The sequence below is a fragment of the Scomber scombrus genome, chromosome 20 (genome assembly GCF_963691925.1).
Source record: "Scomber scombrus chromosome 20, fScoSco1.1, whole genome shotgun sequence".
Classification (NCBI taxonomy): Eukaryota; Metazoa; Chordata; class Actinopteri; order Scombriformes; family Scombridae; genus Scomber; species Scomber scombrus.
This window is the reverse complement of record NC_084989.1, coordinates 23,765,653-23,787,014: the sequence shown is the minus strand read 5'-3', so window position 1 is coordinate 23,787,014 and position 21,362 is coordinate 23,765,653. Positions and strand designations below refer to the sequence as shown.

General features: G+C 37.8%; 2 protein-coding genes across 2 annotated transcripts; one reads left to right on the top strand and one right to left on the bottom strand.

Moving 5' to 3' along the window:
• Positions 1–11,377, bottom strand: LOC134002071 (translocon-associated protein subunit alpha-like). The gene is given in 12 exon segments (XM_062441341.1): positions 1–610; positions 2,867–2,960; positions 3,172–3,215; positions 3,218–3,249; positions 3,389–3,402; positions 3,404–3,463; positions 4,752–4,861; positions 4,864–4,909; positions 5,758–5,862; positions 6,925–7,020; positions 8,547–8,680; positions 11,227–11,377. Coding segments are annotated over 12 exon segments (882 nt in total). The 5' UTR covers positions 11,297–11,377; the 3' UTR covers positions 1–533.
• A 120-nt stretch (positions 11,378–11,497) lies between these two features.
• Positions 11,498–16,763, top strand: si:dkey-75a21.2 (uncharacterized protein LOC794385 homolog). Its single transcript, XM_062441309.1, has 7 exons — positions 11,498–11,636; positions 13,480–13,680; positions 14,504–14,631; positions 15,279–15,548; positions 15,735–15,763; positions 15,857–15,913; positions 16,269–16,763. The coding sequence occupies exons 1-7, from the start codon at positions 11,559–11,561 to the stop codon at positions 16,646–16,648; spliced, it is 1,143 nt and encodes a 380-aa protein (XP_062297293.1). The 5' UTR covers positions 11,498–11,558; the 3' UTR covers positions 16,649–16,763.
• Positions 16,764–21,362: the final 4,599 nt, after the last annotated feature.

Sequence of the window (21,362 nt, the reverse complement as noted above, 5' to 3'; positions counted from 1 at the left end):
CAAACATAATTATAATAATATAAATATAAATATAAATCATCATATTTCTGACCAAGTCAACAAAAACTGAACATTTATAACTTCATTAAAAAGTAGAATTTATATCAGAGCTGGATTATAAAACATCATTCAGGTGTTTTAATAAAGATTTAAAGAGTTTATTAATTTATTATCAGCTCAGATTCTGATTTCAGGAGGAAAAATTAAACTTATTGATTAATTATTTGTGTTGTTAACGTGTAAATTTGCACTTAATTAAAAATTAAATCACAATTTTTAACATTTATAATCATTTAAAAATCATTTTGACAGGCTGACGCTTCATTAATCAATCATTTAAAACATCAAACTGAGTCTACATGCAAATAAATCAGCTTTAAAATGTTTAAACTTCATATTTATATTCATTTAATCAGATTTCATCATGAGGCAAAGATGCTCTGAAGAGTTTAAAACATACTTATCAAACATTAAAGACTCATGTTGAGTTTAAATCAGAGCATCTGCACCATGAACACACATTTATAGATTCATTATAATAATAATAATAAAGATGGAAGATTTGAAACACACGGAGACAGGAAGCAGACCTCACCTCTACGACTCTGCACTGAAGACGCAGGAAAACATGACAGCAAAGGAAGGAGGAGACAAGGAGAGAGAGAGAAGGAGAGAAAAAAAGGAGAGTGAGTCGTCGTCAAAGTTCATCCAGAGATAAAAAAAACAGGTGAAAGCAGAAAGAGAAGACGTCAAACAGCTGGAAGGGATTTAAAAAACAAGTTGTAGTTTCCTTTCTTTCCTTCTTCCTCCCTTCTTCCTTCCTCTCTCCCTCCCTCCTTCCTTCTTCCTTCCCTCCCTCCTTCCTTCTTTCCTCCCTCCCTTTCTCTCTCCCTCCTTCCTTCTTCTTTCCCTCCCTCCTTTCCTTTCTCTCTCCCTCCCTCCCTCTTTCCTTCCCTCCCTTTCTCTCTCCCTCCCTCCTTCCTTCTTTCCTACTTCCTTCCCTCTTTTCCTTTCTCTCTCCCTCCCTCCCTCCTTCTTCTTTCCTTCCCTCCCTCCCTTTTCCTTTCTCTCTCCCTCCCTCCCTCATTCCTTCTTCTTTCCCTCCCTCCTTTCCTTTCTCTCTCCCTCCCTCCCTTCCTTCCCTCCCTCTTTTCCTTTCTCTCTCCTCCCTCCCTCCCTCTTTTCCTTTCTCTCTCCCTCCCCTCCTTCTTTCCTTCCCTCCCTCTTTTCCTTTCTCTCTCCCTCCCTCCTTCCTTCTTTCCCTCCTTCCTTCTTTCCTTCCTTCCTCTTTCCCTCTCCCTCCCTCCCTCATTCCTTCTTCTTTCCCTCCCTCCTTTTCTTCCTCCTTTCTTTCCTTCTTCCTCCCTTATCCCTCCTTTCTTTCCTTCTTTCCTCCCTTCCATTCTTCCGTTTGTCTTCCTTCTACTAATCTGTTATTTAATCCACTTCATGTTTTATTGTATCAGAAACAAACCAAACTATAAAAGTCTGAGAGTTAAATTAAAGGTTCAGTTTACTGGATTAAAGTTCAGACTAAAATTAGACTCGTTTACAGAATCTGATATTTAATCTTAATCTCTGTGAGAAAAAACTGATCATAGAGTTTAATAAAGTTTGTTTCCTACATTTAATATTGTTTAACCTTCCTGTTGCCCTCCTGGGTCTGTTTTTGACTGTTCCTTCCTCCCTCGTTCTCTCTCTTTCCTTCCTCCATCCCCCTTTCTTCCTTCTCTCTTTCTTTCCTTCTTCCTACCTTCCATTCTTCTTCCTCCTTCTCTTTCTTTCCTCCCCCCTACCTTCCTTCTTTCCTCCGTCCTTCCTTCTTTTCTCTCTCCCTCCTTCGCTCCTTCCTCCATTCTTCCTTCCTCCCTCCCTTCCTTCTCTCCCATCTCCCTTCCTTCCTCCTCCTTCTCTCTTTCTTTCCTCCCGCCCACCTTCCTCCTTTCCTCCATCCTTCCTTCCTTTCTTTCCTCCCTCCCTCCTTCTTCTTTCCTCCCCTCCTTTCCTTCCTTCCTTCCTCCTTTCCTTCCTTCCTTCCCTTCCTCCCTCCTTTCCTTCCCTTCCTCGACTCGAGGAGGGTTAAAGTTAGTAAAGTTTCTGCATATAAAGAAGGAAACAGGAAGTAGTTAACGAGTCCTTAAACATTATTTTTTAAAATGCTGCTGATGGAGAATCTGACCAATACTGTAATTTCTTACTGAGCACAAGCTTATAATAATAATCATAATAAACTCTATAAATAAAGCTTCCTTATTGAGCCTCAGCAGGTTGAAAGAAGTTGAGTCTAAACAACCAAACTTTCATCTTTATATTTGACTGTTTGAAGTAAACTCTGAATCCTGTGAAAGTGAAACCAGCAGAGAAAGAGTTAAACTATCTGCTGTTGTTGCTTCATCACAAACTATTTCATCACATGATTGAGTAACATTATAAACTAAACAGTCGTCGTTGTTGCGCAACATGTTGGGAAACAGTGTTATTGCACATTAAAACACTGACTACAGCTGCTAGTTTATAAAGTTGTATCAGGTGTTAATTTAATGCTTAAATCTGGATTTATGAGTTTTATATATATATAATTTATTCCTGTCTGCTTCTTTCTTCGCTGCTGAATTTCTCCTTCAAGGATCCATAAAGTTTGATTTTATAATGTGGCTGAAAAACTATCTAATAAAACGTTTATTATCAGTGGATTTAAAGCTGAGTCATGTGATGTTTTCTACACTGTTGGTCAGCAATGAGACGACAGGTCAGACAAAAGATCAGAGCTGCTTCTAGTAGAGAAAACAGAAGCTTCCAGATGTGTGATCAGCTGACAGATGTGTGAGATCAGCTGCCAGATGTGAGATCAGCGGATGATACGTACTGATCTGGTTCAGCGTCTCCTGAGGGATCCAGCTCAGGTCGACGTCGTTGTGGCTCGAAGTTCCCATTTCTACTTTAGGAGCCGGACGCCTCCTCTGAACACACACACACACACACACACACACACACACACACACACACACACACACACACACACACACACACACACACACACACACACACACACACACACACACACACACACACACACACACACACACACACACACCACACACGTATGTTAATTACAGCTCTTATGCGTTTAATGTGTGTGTAAACAGAACATTGTGTATTTCAGTATTGAACCTTTCTGGACTCCATCAGCTGGTGAAGACCAACGACGACCAGCAGCCGAGACCTGAGAGGAAGACGTACATGAAGATCCTGCAGAACAAGAAAAAGAGAGAGAGAGAGAGAGAAAGAAAGCTTAATAAGAGCTTAATAAACAGAAAGATTAATAAACATTAAAAGAAAAGGCCAGCAAAGCTCAACACTCAGTTATAAGATTGAAACTCTTACGTACTCTCCGTCCAGTCCCGTCCTCTCTCTCAGTGATCGTCACCGTCTGGTTGAAAACTGCATCCTGGAAAATGTTTCCCTGCACAGAGGAAGAAGGAAGAAGGGAAGAAAGAGAGAAAGATGGGAGAGAAGAAAAGAAAGAAAGGGAGAGAGAAGAAGGAGAGAAAGAAGGATAGAAAGAAAAGAAAGAGAAGAAGGAGAGGAGAAGGAAAGAAGGAAAGAAAAGAAAGAGAAGTAAGGAGAGAGAGGAAGAAGGGAAGAAAAGAAAGAAAGAAAGAGATGCAGGAGAGAGAGGAAGAAGGGAAGAAAAGAAAGAAAGAGATGTAGGGAGAGAGAGGAAGAAGGGAAGAAAAGAAAGAAAGAGATGCAGGGAGAGAGAGGAAGAAGGAAGAAGGATAGAAAGAAAAGAAAGAGAAGTAAGGAGAGAGGAAGGAGAGAAAGAAAGCAGAGAGGTCAGCAGGTGTTGGAGAAAGTGTCGAGATAAGAAGAAAAGAGATAAAACTTCATTATTACCTCCAAATTATAGAGATTTACGTCGTATAAAAGTAATTTAAACAGTTAAAAACAGGAAGAATAAAAAAAGAAAACTGCATATTTAGTGTTGTTCCTATTATTCTAAAAGACAAATATAATAAATCACACAGTATTAAGTGTTAAGAATTAATATTTTATCATCTTTTTTGGAAGCAGCTAAAAAACAAATATAAACACTTTTTTCTAAATGGTGACAAATGTGACATCTTTGACACCAGAGAAGAAAGAAACGGAGCATCTTTCAGTCACTTTTTAGTTTTATAAACAACAAATGTGTTTAAAAGTTAGTCCAAGTCTGATTAATTATATATGAATCAGAATATGATGGAGGTTTGTTAATGCAGCAGCTATAGAAACTCTGTGGTATTATATCAGACTACTATCTACCCCTCCTCTCTCCTTCCCTCCTCCTTTCTACTCCTCTCTCATCCTCCTCCTCCTCTCTCCTTTCCTCCCTCTCTCCTCCTCCTCCCTCCTCCTCTCTCCTTCCCTCCTCCTCTCTCCTCCTGTCTCCTCATCCTCCTCTTCCCTCCTCCTTTCTTCTCCTCTCTCATCCTCCCTCCTCCTCTCTCCTCTTCCCTCCTCCTCTCTCCTCATCCTCCTCCTTCTCCTCCTCCTTTCTCCTCCTCTCCTCTTCCCTCCTCCTCTCTCCTCATCCTCCTCCTTTCTCCTCCTCCTTTCTCCTCCTCTCTCATCCTCCCTCCTCCTCTCTCCTCTCCCTCCTCCTCCTTCCTCCTCTCTCCTTCCCCTCTCTCCCCTTCCCTCCTCCTCTCTCCTCATCCCTCTTCCTTTCTCCTTCCCTCCTCCTCCTCCTCCTCCTCTCTCCTCCTTACGTTGCCGTCCTTGTAGTTGAGGTTGATGACGAGTCCGAAGGGTCTTCCTCCCATCGGCTCGGCGGGGATGAAGGAATACTCGAAGGTCGCCTGTTTGCTGGGAGGAACACGATGCCGAGCTGCAGAGCCGTGAAGTTCTGGATGAAGAACTGATAATCCTGAAAAGAGGAAGAGGAGGAAGAGGAGGAACACAGAGAAGAGGAGGAGGTAAACCAGGAGGGTCAACTCATTTCATTCAAGGGCCACACTAACAACCAATTTGATCTCATGTGGGCCGGATCATTAAAAGATGGAAGGAGGGAAGGAAGGAAAGGAATAAGAAAGAAAGACAGAAGGAAGGAAGGAAGGACAGAAGGAAGGAAGGACAGAAGGAAGGAAGGACAGATGGAAGGAAGGAAGGAAAGAAGGAAGGACAGATGAAGGGAAGGAAGGAAGGAAGGAAGGACAGAAGGAAGGAAGGAAAGGACAGAAGGAAGGAAGGAAGGAAGGACAGATGGAAGGAAGGAAGGAAGGACAGAAGGAAGGGAGGAAGGAAGGAAGGAAGGAAGGAAGGAAGGACAGATGGAAGGAAGGAAGGAAGGACAGAAGGAAGGGAGGAAGGAAGGAAGGAAGGAAGGAAGGAAGGAAGGAAGGAAGGACAGATGGAAGGAAGGACAGATGGAGGGAACATTTACCCTAACAGATGAAAACATTGGTTAGAAAATTAGAAAAGTCATCAAATGTAATAAGTTACATTACTTTGATGAAGTCATTGAAATAGTTACATTACTTATTACATTTTAAATAGAGGGTTAGTTGTTATGTAAATGTGTTAAAAGTGTTTTATAATAATCTAAATTAAACTGTAATAATTAATTTATACTGTTCAAGTTTAATTTGCTTTTACGATGAATAAAAGAAGCTGTTTCTTTAATATCGTTGCTGTTCAGGTGTTTTAAAACTTATTATTTTAGCTCCAGTATCAGACGTTAGCTGCATTAAAGGAGCAGTGAGAGTGTTTTTATACCTGTGGGTAACGGAAAGAAGCGTCCAGAGACTCCACCACGAAGTTCTCCCGCTCCTTTGTTGGTGAAGCCGAGCAGAACTTCACGATGTTGTTGGCCGGAAAAGTCTGAAGAGGAACAAAGAAGAGATTTAATCTGCTGCTGCAGAAAATCACTATGATCATTAACAGCTGATCTTAGTTAGTTAGTTAGGGAGGAAGGAAGGAAGGACAGAAGGAAGGAAGGAAGGAAGGAAGGAAGGACAGAAGAAGGAAGGCAGGAAGGAGAGAAGGAGGAAGGAAGGAAGGAAGAAAGGAAGGAAGGACAGAAGGAAGGAAGGAAGGAAGGACAGATGGAGGGAAGGACAGAAGGAAGGAAGGAAGAAATGACAGAAGGAAGGAAGGAGAGAAGGAAGGAAGGAAGGACAGAAGGAAGGAAGGACGGAGGAAGGACAGAAGGAAGGAAAGAAGGACAGAAGGAAGGACAGAAGGAAAGGAAGGACAGAAGGAAGGAAGGAAGGACAGTAGGAAGGAAAGAAGGACAAAAGGAAGGAAGGAAGGAAGGAAGGAAGGACAAAAGGAAGGAAGGAAGGAAGGACAGAAGGAAGGGTGGAAGGAAGGACAGAAGGAAGGAAGGAAAGAAGGACAGAAGGAAGGAAGGACAGAAGGAAGGACAGATGGAGGAAAGGACAGAAGGAGGGAAGGACGGACAGAAGGGCGGAAGGACGGAGGAAGGACAGAAGGAAGGAAGGACAGAAGGAAGGACAGAAGGAAGGAAGGACAGAAGGAAGGAAGGACAGAAGGAAGGAAAGAAGGACAAAAGGAAGGAAGGAAGGAAGGACAGAAGGAAGGGTGGAAGGAAGGACAGAAGGAAGGAAGGAAAGAAGGACAGAAAGAAGGACAGATGGAGGAAAGGACAGAAGGAAGGAAGGACGGACAGAAGGAAGGAAGGACAGAAGGAAGGAAGGACGGAAGGAAGAAAGGAAGGACAGATGGAGGGAAGGACAGAAGGAAGGAAGGACGGACAGAAGGAAGGAAGGACAGAAGGAAGGAAGAAAGAAAGAAAGAAAGGAAGGAGAGATTTAATCTGCTGCTTCTGAAATCACTATGATCATTAAAGTCAGACTCAGACTCAGAGAAAGAGGAAGAGGAAGAGGAAGAGGAAGAGGAAGAGGAAATGAGATGTTTACCGTCTCCTTTAACGAACAGGATGGTGGTGTCAGCGTTGGGAGAAGCCTTCACCTCTCCTACCAACGCTTCTTCTTCTTCTTCTTCTTTTTCTTCCGTCTAGACACAGAAACACACAAAGGGTTAAATAACTATTTATACACACAGAATCTACTACGAACTATCTAGATTATCTAAGATCAGTTTGAATCATTTCTTTAAGTTAAAAAAGTCCAAATTCTCTGATTCCAGCTCCTCAAATGTGAATATTTTCTGGTTTCTTCTGTGAAAGTAAAATGAAAATCTGAGTTTGTGAAGTATTGAGATGTTTGATGATGTCACTGTGAGACATTTATCATCATTTCCTATTTTAATTATAACAGCTTAACGACAAACTCAGATCTTATTTTTTTTTAAAGAGGAGAGATTTATACACATTTAAGGGAGGAGGAGTGAATTTATGCATAATACCCACAATCCTGCAGTGAAATTCAGACTCTGCACTATAATAATAATCAACATATCAGCAGAATTTTATGTATATTTGATCATTTTTCTTAATTCAAGTTTAATATATGCATGTTTTCTTTTTGTTTTTTTAAATTAATACTTTATTAAATTCCCAGTTTCAGTGCACTGATGTCATTTTACACTATAAAGTTTATTATTCAACTGTCAAATATCATAAAAAGTTTGTGGTAGATGTGAATAAATCCAGAAAAATAAAGAATAAAAGCAGCTGCTGGACTAAAATAACAAAAAGTCTGAACGCTGCAGCCTCTAATAAAGGAAGATTTCACACTAAAAATCAACTAAAAGTCGTCTTCTTAAATACACAAAAGGCCCAAATCACCTGACGGTCACATGATGTGCCAATCCCACTTAATACTGCTCAGGTGTAAATATAGGTCAGGTGATTTCTGCCTTTTTGTGTATTTAAGAAGACGACTTTCTAGTTGATTTATAGTCAGTAATCTACCTGCATTAAGAGCTGCAGTGTGCCGACTTTTCTCTTTCTTGCATAAACTGTAAAATATCACAGCTTCCATTATATAACTTTGTCTCAAGTGTTTGATAACAATATTTAAGGGATCATTACAATAAAAAAAAGAGTAAATTTATGAGACAATAATAATAATAATAAGCATCAGCCCCTAAAATCCAGCATCAGTCAGGCTTTAATTTCTTCCTGAAACAGAATCAGATATTTTCTCTTTCTCTCAAATACATAACTCTACTTTAAATAAAAACCTGACTGTCACATTCAACAGCTTCCTGACTCTCCATGATACAACTTTAACAAGAGTTTAACAACTTTAGAGTCTATAAAATGTCAGAAAGTAATAAAAAAAGCACCCTGTTGATCACATGATCCAGGTTTAATCTTTAAATGTCTCGTTTTGTCTGACAAACGGTGCAAAAAACAAAAATACTGAGTTTATTTTCTACAATATAAAAACACATGAAAGCAGCAAATTCTCACTTTTGTTAATTAACTTTCAATCATTTGACTAAATTCAACAAAAGAGTCTAAAAAGTGGAAATTCTCCATCTTTAAAATGACAGAAAGTTGATCTGTGTTAATAACCAATAATCAATAATGTGTTCATGTCTAAGCTCTGTATATAAATCACTCAGTCACTCACCAGTTCCGTGTTTTCGTCGTCTTCCACCTCGGCTTCATCGTCCTCATCCTCGGCCGTCACGTCGTCCACCACGTCTTCATCCACGGCCTCGGCCTCCTCATCCTCAGTCAGATCCTGAGCGCTCACCGCCGGCCCTGAAGGGAAGAAAAACTTTAAAAACCTAAACTTAATTTATCAGAGATGCAGCAGGAAGAGGAGGGAAGAAATCAACGTGACCTCAGTGCAACAATTAGAGAGTTTTAAATGTTTTAATCTCATTAAATCGCTGCAGCAGACGATGAAATGGTCCCAAAATCATCAGTAAGACTTTAACGTTCTCCTGTTTTAACACAGAAAAGATGTCAGGACTCAGAGAGGAAGTTAGAGGGGATTAACTACAAGCTCAAACACATGAAATGGACACTGATTAAAGCAGAACTGCAACGATTAATCAATTCATTACTCGCCAATTAACCATTTAGAGACATTTTTAAGGATAATAATGTCAAAAGTCTCTGATTCCAGCTTCCTAAATGTGACTATTTTCTGATTTCTTTTAGTTCTCTAACAGTAAATTAAACATCTTTGAGTTGTTGATAAAAATGAGACGTTTTGAGGACTTCTGAGAAACAAAGATCAACATTTTTTTAACCATATTCTGGAGCAAACAACTGATCGATTCATTATCAATATCAAGTATTTACATTACTGTGTATTCTTGATTAATTTGGGAAAAGTCTGAAAGTTATGAGGCTACAGGAAAAGTCTTCAGATGAAGCTGAAGTTAAGTTTAGATTCTGGGTTAAGGAATAATAATATTAATAACTTTTTATTTAGTGTAGCTCCTTACACAGCAATAAAATACACAAAGTGCTGTTTTTATAAGCAGAAAGTGAATTTAAGCAGCATGAAAGCTTCTGATACGACATCTAACCCCTTATCACAGCTGTAAGTGGTGAAACATTATTACTGCTCTGAAATAGACGAGCAGGTCACATTACACACAAACAGTGAGTGAGATCTAAAAAAAAAAAAAGTTTTCTTCCTCTAATGTAAAATCCAACAAAGCTGCGATATAAAGAACAGTTCATTCCGTGTTAAGTCAATAAAATGTGATGTTTTTTTTTTGTTTGTTTAAAATTGCACAATCAAAAAGGCAAAAGGTCATTTTCAGAAGGTTTCACTTTTAGACACAACAACAAAAAGAAGAAGAGAAACTGAGCCAGAAAATAAACGACGAGTCAGTCAGGAATCAAAACACGGGGCTTTTTTTTCTTTTTACATACTTTATAAAATGTTATCTTATCTAGATTTGCATCAAACATAGGAACAGTTAAAAAAAAAAGACATGTATGAAATATTTTACCAGAATAATTAAATCATTCTTCCCAAATTCTATTTTCTTGTCCTCCAACTGGAGACCTAATGTTATATTTTCATACGGTTCAAAATCAAAGTCCAAATCCAATAAACAGGTCCTGATTAATCTACAAGAGAGAAAAACAAAGATCTATAGCTTTAATCTCAGCGCAGATGTTTAAGTCTAAATTAAATCATTACTCGGTTAAATCTCGTTCATTTTAAGATGAACTTCTTTAGTTTTAGGCTGAACTGTAAAGCAGAGATAACTGCTTCCTTTAACGGTGACATTACTGTTGTATTCCTGTAAATAACACACCATATTTTAGCTCTAATATTCAGATTTCAGTACAGTTTCCTGTTATAATTTACTTACAATAATCACATCTTAAAAACGGCTCAAACCAAACACCACTCACTCACAGTTAAAAACAGACTGATGCTGCACATTTACAACAGTATGCACAAGTGTATTTACTTTAACTACAATTACTATAGAAATCACAGGAACATTGCACATGTATATATCTCAGACTTTCTGCACATTGCACATTTATTTATATCTGTATGAGGGCTTATATTATTCTGTATGTATATCTCAGGAACTCCTGCACATTTTTATATTACAGATTTTTCCCTACAACGATCCAGTTTACTGTATATAGTATTTTATTGATTTTATCTTATTGTATGTCATTATTTGTAGCACAATCTCATCCTTACGCTGCTACTTACAATCCTCCACTATACTGCTTGTGTCAATCTGAATTTCTCCCAGTTGGGATCAATAATATCTACAGTATAGCTCAAACAGTGACTAAAATATAAGGTAATTTAACTATATTTTAGCTCTAATATTCAGATTTCAGTACAAGCTAATGATTATAGTGACAGTACAGTTTCCTGTTATACTTTACCTACAATAACCACAGCTTAAAAACGTCTCTAGTTTTAATGAAACAGCTTATTTAACACTTAAACTGTCTGGATTTAATTAAACTGAGTGTGAATGACAGTTAGCATGTTAGCTCCTCTCGGCTAACAGTAAGGACACGTCAGTCTAAACAGGTTAAACTACACTAACGCTGCTAACTACTAACAACATATATCATTAAACACTACACAACCACACTCTACTGAAAAACCTCCATATAAACACCCTGACTTTATATTTATTATTATCTCCTTTTTATTCTTTATCTCTTATTTTCAGCTCACATGTCAAAGCAGCAGCGGCGGCCTAAAAAGCTAACGTTAGCCTAGCATGCTAACAGTAGCATTTGAGCTCTTATCGCTTTTAAAACACACTTTTTAAAATGTTGTGCTGCGTTATTAAACTCACCTTTGATGAGGAAAGTCGCCGGGAAGGCTAGCAGCAATAGCAGCAGTAGTTTAGGTAAGAATTTCATCATTTTTATGGAGTTTAAATCAGTGCTTTTCTCATTCAGTGTCGGTAGCCTGCCGAGCCGTTACACTCACTACTACTACGCATGCGCCACAGACGACTTCTCCTTCTTTCTTCTTCTACGCCTCTTGAACTCTACTCTCATTGGTCCTCCAGCCCGGTCCTCCTCTTTTCTTCTTCTACGGCTTGTTTTGTTTCTCCCAGTTAGCCGCTTTTAGCTGCTACTTGTTGATGTTTTTTGGGGACATTTATTATTTTTTGGGTTGAATATGATGAGTACGTGCCTTTACTGCCAGCAGAAGTCCGGTAGAGGAGATGAAGCAACAGGAGATCAGCTTCTTTTAAAGGTTTTTAAAGTTTATTTACAGAATTATATTAGATAAAAATGGTGTTAGCTTAGTTAGCTTCTGATGCTAACCGGGAAAAGGTTTAATATTAAAGTTTTATTACATTAGAGGATTATTCTATATGTTTTAGTGTTTTTATGATGATTTATATTGTTGGAAATCCTCTTTAATATATAGTTTTGTATACAGGGTTTAAATTGAAGTTGAAATCAATGAATTATTCTTCTTTTTCGGCCAAAACTAGTTAAAATATAACTAAAACATCTGCTTTCTGAATTATAGATGTGTTATTATTTAAAGGTTTAAACCTTACAGATTGTTTAAGGCCACATTCCCTGTAAAAATACTTCTTCTTTTAGCCTAAAATGTTATATCTTCCCCTAATGTGACCCAGAATATACAAAACAAGAAATATCTCTGACACATGTTCATCTTAAATGTCAACAACGTTTATTCTTCACATTAAAAAAAACATTGGAGCGTAATATAGAGTATTTTTTAAATCCTTAAAAAACTAAAAAATAAACTCTCTGTGCTCTCTGAAAGCTTTATTAAGGATAAATCATGTTTATGTGTGACTGATGAGGTATTTATGAATGATTTAAGGTTCAGAAGTTTGTTATAGAGATTAATAATGTGAGGAAATACTGTGATGAGTCAGAATATGAACAGTATGTGAGGGTTAAAGGTTTGATACTAAAGCTTTTTTAGATTAGAGGAATACTCTATACGTCTGACTGGTGTATGATGATTTTATGTTGTAAGAAATCAGTTTTGTATGAAAGCTTTGCACAAACTAAGTCATAATAACAGCATTTTCCTTTGTCATCAAGCATTTATTAATGACTGATGGTGAATTTATGAATGTGAATTGATGATTAATTATGAGTCAGAATATAAACAGTATGTAAAGGGTTAAAACAAGTGAGAACAAAGCATAGAATCTGATAAATAAAACATTATTTTAACTTGAACCCATTAAGTTCTAAAGCAAAAAATAAACACCTCAACACAAACCTGCAGGGAGGATTTGGTGTGTGTCCTCTCTGCTCTGTGTGTGTGTGTGTGTGTGTGTGTGTGTGTGTGTGTGTGTGTGTGTGTGTGTGTGTGTGTGTGTGTGTGTCTCAGCCTTCAGTCAATAAACACACAGACAGAGAGCAGACAGACGCAGCCTACTACTAAAACATCCATATAACAGCTGATTCCAAATTTTGAATATTACTGTGTTTATGGGTCAATGGCGTATAAAGTAGAATAATAAAAACAAGCATATCTAATGCAGTAGTTCAAACATTCATAATGTTGTGTACCTGAAGATCCATATTACAATTTGACATTAAGTGATTTTAGTGGGTTTTTCAAGATTAATTGGCACTGGCCTTAAAAAAAGTCATGTGGTGCGACCATGATTCATCTTGAAATAAATTAATTTAGTTAACATGCTTCACATCTTCTTTTTTTTTTTTTTTTTTTTTACAAGTTTTCAGTAATATAAAGTGTTTGGAAACAAAGTATTTGCATTTTTTTTTTTAAAATCTTTGTAAATGATGATCTTTTATTTATATAAGATATTTCAAGATGAATCATGGTCGCACCACATGACTTTTTTTTAAGGCCAGTGCCAATTAATCATGAAAAACCCACTAAAATCACTTAATTTCAAATTTATAATATGGATTTTCAGGTACACAACATTATGAATGTTTGAACTACTGCATTAGATATGCTTGTTTTTATTATTCTAAAATTGAGTTGTTGAAAATCCTTATACGTCATTGACCCAGATATATACTGGATGAAATATGTTCAGGTATTAATAAAGATCTTCTCTTCTCTCTTTCAGAATCTGTTACCAGCAGGATACATCCACCTGGTGTGTTCCTACGAGGAGACGGCACAGACTCAGTTCAGAGCTCACATTAAACTGAAACTCACTTCACAAGAAGAGGTTCATAAATGGCTCGAAGACTTTCAGACTTCCTCCGGACTGACGTGGAGGAAGGCCAAGACGTATCCCAACACGGGACGCTACAACGCCTACAGGGTGAGTTTATTACAACAAGCCTCAGTGTGTTCAGTTAGTTACAGTAGAAGTCTATATCTTTTATTAATAAATCCAGTCTGTTTGAATCAGTGTAGTTTCCATAATGAAGATTTAAGTTAAAGTAAGTTAAGTAAATATGATCTGAAACTGAGCTGATAATTAATAACATGTTAATAAAAAAGCTTCAAACATAATCCAGAAAGAAAGAAAGAAAAGGGAGGAAGAAGAGAAAGAAAGAAGGAAAGACAGAAGGAGGAAGAAAAGAAAGAAAGAACAAGATTTTGGAGGAGGAGGAAAGAAAGGAGGAAGAAGAGAAAGAAGGAAAGAAAGAACAAGAAGTTGGAGGAGGAAAGAAAGGAGGAAGAGAAAGAAAGAAGAGAAGGAAAGAAAGAACAAGAAGTTGGAGGAGGAAAGAAAGGAGGAAGAAGAGAAAGAAGGAAAGAAAGAACAAGAAGTTGGAGGAGGAGGAAAGAAAGGAGGAAGAAGAGAAAGAAGGAAAGAAAGAACAAGAAGTTGGAGGAAGAGGAAAGAAAAAGAAAAGGATGAAGAAGAGAAAGAAAGAAAGAACAAGAAAGGTGGAAGAAGAGAGAAAGAAAAAGGAGGAAGAAAGAACAAGAAGTTGGAAGAGTAGGAAAGAAAGAAAGAAAAAGGAAGAAGAGAAAGTAATAATATGTTATGATGAGTGTACAGTAGTGTTATTACAGAGAAAACTGTGTTTATTAAAGTGTGTTCAGTTAGTTTAATTAAACATTAATTAATTTAAAGTAACTTTGTGTATCATTAACATCATGTCTTTGTCTCTTTGTGTAACTTTGTGTCTCAGGTGGATATGAGGTGTCAACATAACACGTTTCCCAGAACTGACGTAAAAAAGACCAAAAACACTTCCTGTGGTGCAACTATGTATCTGGTCCTGAAGAGACACATGCACAGTCAGAACAGGAAGTCACGGTGAGTCACATGACACGCTGCTTCATCACCTGAGATTCATTATTATATCACAACCATAGACTGTATATAAAATAGACGTAACATCCGTGACGTTACCCATTGGTTTGTGCTGCCCGGAGGCCAATAGTATCGGATCTGAGCAGCGCCATCTTGAAAATTTCAGGTGCATGCTGGGAAAAATAAAAACAGGGATTCTACTTATATGGGCATCAGGAGGAGCATGAGGCGCCCTCCTGAACCTGTGAACCAATCAACCTGTCAATCACCACGTAGCCACGCCCTAATGCATACCCTGCTTTATCGTCACATATAAAATCAGGGAGGACAAAATGTCCCAAATGAACATCATACTGCATTGAAGAAGGCTTTAAACTAGCGATTGAGACCATAAACACATTTTGAAAACGTTTACTGAGGTTAGAAATCAAGTGAGAAGTTGGTGAATTCTCCATTGACTTGTATAGAGACGGAAGTCCTTTTGACACCAAAACGGTCGCCCCCTGGTGGCCTTTTGATAGAATGCAGTTTTAAGTTACTTCCGCGTTGGCCTCATTTCAGAGGATCGGAACTCCCAGCCTGGTTACAACAGCCACATGTATATAAATTTAAAGGGGTTAAAATGATGAATCCTCTTTATCCTCGTTAAGGTCCGGTGATCCTCACATTAAAGACGGCTACCTGCTGAACGTGAACCTCAGACATGAACACAACCACCGGCTGTCGTGTGCGGACGCTGTGCGGAGGCGGGACGTTTCAGGCGAGACCATCGCTAAGCTGAAGACGCTGTTTGAGAACGGACACACGCCGTCGTCAGCGCTCGACAGCATCAAACACGAACTGCAGGAGAGAGAAGGAGAAAACTACGTCCATGCTTCTGCTGACCGCTCCATCTGTCCTGATGTTCAGTTCTGCTACAGGTCAGAAAACATGGAACATAGATCTGTAATTACATTTAATAAAATATTAAAGGCTGAATTATATGTGGTACTGTATGTTATTACATGTTAAATGTCTGATCCTGGTTTTTTGTCTTTCTTTTCTTACTGTTTGTTGTTTCTATTTCTTTGTCATTCTTTCATTCATTCTCTCTTTCTTTCTTGCAGGCTTTACTACAAGCTTTTCCAGAGAGCAGGTCAGTGAATTATTAATAATAATAATATTTAACATTTTAAAGCATTTTAACTCTAACTTTGTGAAACAGATTAAAATCTCTCTTTTCTTTCAGGAAGTGTCGTAACTGAATCAGCTGACTGCACCAACGAGAACATCAGTCCTGAACAAGGTAATGTTCCTTTATATGGAGAAAAATAAACATTAGAAGAAGCAGTTTAATAAAAGCTTGATTAAGAGATTAAAAGACAAAAAGAAATAGACAAATACAATTGATAAGAAGATAAAACTTGAAATAATAAGATAGTGTAAAATAAAGTAGACAAAAATAGAATAAAATAAAAAGACTACTATTTAATTATAATAAAAACACTTCCTGCATGTCTGTAACTTCCATATAATAATAAACATTTTGTGGCTTTAAAAACTGAATAATATGATTAATACGAACCTGATCGTATTATATTTCTTCTTTAATCATCACCAATATAATTTAATTAGGTGTTTAATTGTGTTTTTCCTCGCAGACACATCTGTGGAGCATCTGGAGGAGATGATCCAGCAGTTCTGCAGGAGTCTGACGGACAAACTGAAAGACGACCCTCAGACCTTCACGGCTCCCGTCTGCACCTTCCTGAACTCCTACGACAAGATGAACGACGCCTCGCTCGCCGCCTCTCTGCAGTGTTTCGGTAAAGCGCCGCGAGCAAAGTCGAAGAACCTGCAGTCGTCCAAGATGATGGGAGTCCAACCGACGGCCGTCGCCAGGAGGAAGATAACCGGACGGCCGCTGAAGTGCTCGAGGAAGGAGCAGCACCCTTATTCTAAAAAACAGCAGATCAGACAGAGTTCACCTCCGTCTATATCGAACTGTGTGGAGGAGAATATAGAGATCACCAGTCACTAACACATCCCTCCTGATCCTAGACCCACCTCTGTATATATGAAACTGTGTGGAGGAGAACGCATCCCTCCTCATCCTAGACCCACCTCTGTCTATATCGAACTGTGTGGAGGAGAATATAGAGATTACCAGTCACTAACACATCCCTCTTCATCCTAGATCCATCTCTGTCTATATCAAACTGTGTGGAAGAGAACACATCCCTCCTCATCCTAGACCCACCTCTGTATATATCAAACTGTGTGGAGGAGAACACATCCCTCCTCATCCTAGACCCACCTCTGTATATATCAAACTGTGGAGGAGAGCACATCCCTCCTCATCCTAGACCATGCTAACGGCCTGCAGAGGAGTCCACCCCCTCCTTCCTTCCTGTCTTCTTTTCGTTCCTTCCCTCCCTCCTTCCTTCCCTCCCTCCCTCCATCTGTCCTTCCTCTTTCTTCCCTCTTTTCTTCCTCCATTTCCTTCTGTCCTTTCTCCCTTCCTTCCTTCCTTCATTCTGTCCGTCGGTCCATCCCTCCTATCTTTATTCCTTTTTTTTAATGGTCCGGCCCCTTGAGTGAAAATGAGTTTTACCTTCCTCATCCTAGACCATCCTAGCTTTCCCAGAGGACGGACTCTCAGCTGCAGTGCGCCTCACCCCATTCCCTCCCCATCCTATCCTTCCCTTTATACTGATTCGGTAAGTATGTGAACAGGTTAAATATTGTCACATGTGGAGCTTCCCGTCCCGATACTCTGTTACTTTGTGTGTTATTCATCATCTTTTAGTTTTTAATGCGTTTTTTTCTGCAGTCGTTTATTTAAAAAAATAAACATTTCATTCAAAAGAAACGACTCAGAAAAATCTTTTTTTTGGTCTTTTTATTCTCACATAAAGTCTCAAGTTTTGTTGTAATTACTGAAAAAAGTCTGAAATCATTTTCAACCAATAAAGATTTTATAATATGGAAAATTGTGTTTATTTTATATTATTATTATTATGCCTCATATATATTTATATAAGGGTCAATGATGTGTTATTAGTGTCCATGTGGTTTAGTTTAAACTTAAAGGGTTAAAATGTGAAAATAAACGTATGAATAACTTGCACACATTCTTTTTTTGTGGACCCAGCATCAAATTTCTGCTTTTAATCCATTTTGAGAGAATATATTAGAGGATTATGGCAAAAATGTCTAAGTGGTGTAACCATAAAAACTTTGTACCAAATAATTCAACTTGCTTAAAAACAGTAAATAGTCAATAAAACACCATATCAACTAGTTTGGCATGATCTTACATTATAACTTTATATTAAATAAAGCTAATGGAATACAATTGTTCTCAATATTACATTTAAACCAAAAATGACATAAAAGCTACAACGAATAAAAAAGATATAGTATTTTAATATATAATATAAAAACCTGGATTGTTGTATTTGAAGCCTCCACTTAAAAAAAAAAAAAGTTAAAATTTCACAAAATAAAATACAAAATAAAAGAAAGACCCATATTTGCTTTTGACAAATCATTTATTTTATTTCTCCCACATGTAACACACTGCAATTATTATATGACCCAACAAAAAACAACATAAACTGAGATTGACTGATATATAATTTGAAATAATATGTAAATAAACTTAAGTATATAATCTGTGATGACAAAGAAATACTAAAATCAAACTTTTAAAACGGTGACATTAAGAAGCCAAAAAAAATAATAAAGATTTTTTATAAAACAACAAAAATCAACACAGTTAACATATGAATGAATACTCAGTAAATTAGATTCTATTGCATCTATTATTTATGAAATCAAACATAGAAAATACAAAATATTCTCCAGCTAGTGACGTTTTAATTTTTATTTACCAGGTTGCAAATCGACACACAGCAAAGACACAAACAAACAAACAAACAAACCCCCCCTTTCGAACTAAAACACGACTTACTGGATACAAACAAGGTGAAATAGTGAAATATTTCTTCTTCTTTCCAGAACATAGACGGAGCCGCCGTATTAAAATATAGTCTGCGACATACAGAAGTCTTGAGCCCTGACGTACTCACACAGTCTGATTCAGATTTCAGTGCACGTAAACTAGTTACAGTGTGTGTGTGTGTGTTTGTGTGTCTGTGTGTGTGTACAGCTGGACGACCATCAGAAAGGGTGGTCTCCAGAATGCATGGTCTAGTCTGGTGTCCCCACTATGTCACAAAGACAAGGATGTGTATGTACAGCTAGACAACCATCAGAAAGGGTGATCCCCAGAATGAATGGTCTGGTGTCCCCACTATGTCACAAAGACAAGGATGTGTGTGTGTACAGCTAGACAACCATCAGAAAGGGTGATCCCCAGAATGAATGAACTGGTCTGGTGTCCCCACTATGTCATAAAGACAAGGATGTGTGTGTACAGCTAGACAACCATCAGACAGGGTGGTCCCCAGTATGCATGGTCTGGTCTGGTGTCCCCACAATGTCACAAAGATAAGGATGTGTGTGTGTACAGCTGGACGACCATCAGAAAGGGTGGTCTCCAGAATGAATGGTCTAGTCTGGTGTCCCCACTATGTCACAAAGACAAGGATGTGTGTGTGTGTGTGTACAGCTAAATGACCATCAGACATGGTGGTCCCCAGTATGCATGGTCTAGTAGGGTGTCCCCACAATGCATGGTCTAGTCGGGTGTCCCCACAATGTCACAAAGACAAGAATGTGTGTGTACAGCTAGATGACCACCAGAAAGAGTGGTCCCCAGAATGCATGGTCTAGTCTGGTGTCCCCACAATGCATGGTCTAGTCTGGTGTCCCCACAATGTCACAAAGACAAGGATGTGTGTGTGTGTACAGTTAGATGACCATCAGACAGGATGGTCCCCAGAATGCATGGTCTGGTCTGGTGTCCCCGCAGTGTCATAAAGACAAGGATGTCTGTGTGTGTCTGTGTGTGTGTGTGTGTGTAGGAAAAACACACAACGTGAACATGTTTATTTATAATTAGAAATAATAATTAAAAATTAAATTAAACGTGTGTGATACGAAGAAACAGAAAGACACAGTGTTATAGTTTTATATATATTGGAGAGTTTTTTTCTCCTCCGTCGTCTTTCTGTAGATTATTTCAAGAAGTCAAAAACTGAACTAAACTGAACCTGAACATGAATTAAAAACTCAGGATAAATTATATAAAGTTGGAACGAGCTTGTAGTTAATAACCATAAACCTCTTTAAATCCTCTCCTTTCTTTTGGCTCCTTAAAAAAAAAAAAAACTAAATATTCCTCTTTATGTGTCCGATTATTCCTCTTCCTTCCTAATGTTAATTTCTTAAAGGACGAGTTCGCAATTTTCTTACTTAAGCCTGAAAACGTATGACCCGCAGGATACTTGTTGTAAATGTTGTTTAATGTCAAATTTGACCTATTTTTACACTTGAGATCAATAAAAAAACACTAAATACTTTTTACTTTTAGCCTGAAATTTGATGACCTCTCCTATTGTGACCCAGAATAAACAAAAAAAGGAAATATTTCAACTTCTTAAAAACATTTGAGTGCAGCTAATACACATTTTTTTAGTGTGTTTGACCCATATATTAAAAAACTACTGTTGCATTCTTCACATTTAATATAATTCATGTTTTTTCTTCATAAACAAGAAATGGAAAAACTGAATAATAAACTCTCTCCTCTCTGTGAAAGCTTCATTAAGGATTATTATTATTATTAAGGATGATTTGAGACTAATTATAAGTGGATGCTTTGAACATAAATCAACTTTTAAATGTATTTTTTATGCTAAATGACACTGAAAACACATTTGAAGGAGATCTTTTAATAGTCAGTATGAACAGAAGGAATGATTGAAACCTCTTTCACTGTTCACATGAACACCTGACTGCTGCTTTAAGACAGATTTGAAGCAACTTTTCCTTTAAGTGACATCTTCCATTAACATGAAGTTAAACACCTGCAGGAATCAAGTGTGAAGAAAAACTGTGAACTCGTCCTTTAAAAGACAGAAATCATCATATCTGAACATTTTTCTCCTCCACCCTCATAAAGATACAGCTGCTGTTATGTGTATATTTTGCAGATTGTCAATAAATCTTATTAAAAGTGTCTGAATACTGACTGTGGATCTTATTTTTTAACTTCTAGTTTGTTGAAAATGAAGAAAAAAGGATAAAATATCAATACTGAAGGATCAGCGTCTCCTCTCCTCCTTCATCAGATGTTTCTAATCTCTCTCTCCTTCTTCCTTCATGCCTCCTCTCTTCCATCGTTCCCTCCCACTCGATGCAAAATATAAAATAATAACGTATCAACAGCATGCTAGATTTATCCCTCCACACCTCCGTCATCCATCACATCCTCTGATTTCTACCTGATGTCACCGCTCTGTGATGTTCGGTGCATTCCAAGCAGCTGCCTACATTTCCCACAATGCCGTTTTTGTGATCATGAAGTGAGCAGAAATATGAATCTAACTCTGCCTCCGTTAATTAAACTACATCCTGTCTGCTCCTGTGGATGTAACTGTATCTGTTTTATGAGTATTATTGTAAAGTTTTGAGTAATTTTCGTGCTTTTAAACTCAACTGGAGCAGCTGGGAATTTACACCAGAAAATAAAAAGACAGCAGAAATGCAAAGTACATCACTGACGGCTGATTTTAATAACAGTGAAGGTGGATTTTCTTCTTCTATAAGTTGACCTCTAACCTGAC

Coding starts and splice junctions, on each gene's coding strand:
- si:dkey-75a21.2 (XM_062441309.1), top strand. CDS start 11,559: ATGATGAGTACGTGCCTTTACTGCCAGCAGAAGTCCGGTAGAGGAGAT. Junction 11,637..13,479: donor GAGATCAGCTTCTTTTAAAG/GTTTTTAAAGTT, acceptor TCTCTCTTTCAG/AATCTGTTACCAGCAGGATA. Junction 15,549..15,734: donor GATGTTCAGTTCTGCTACAG/GTCAGAAAACAT, acceptor TCTTTCTTGCAG/GCTTTACTACAAGCTTTTCC.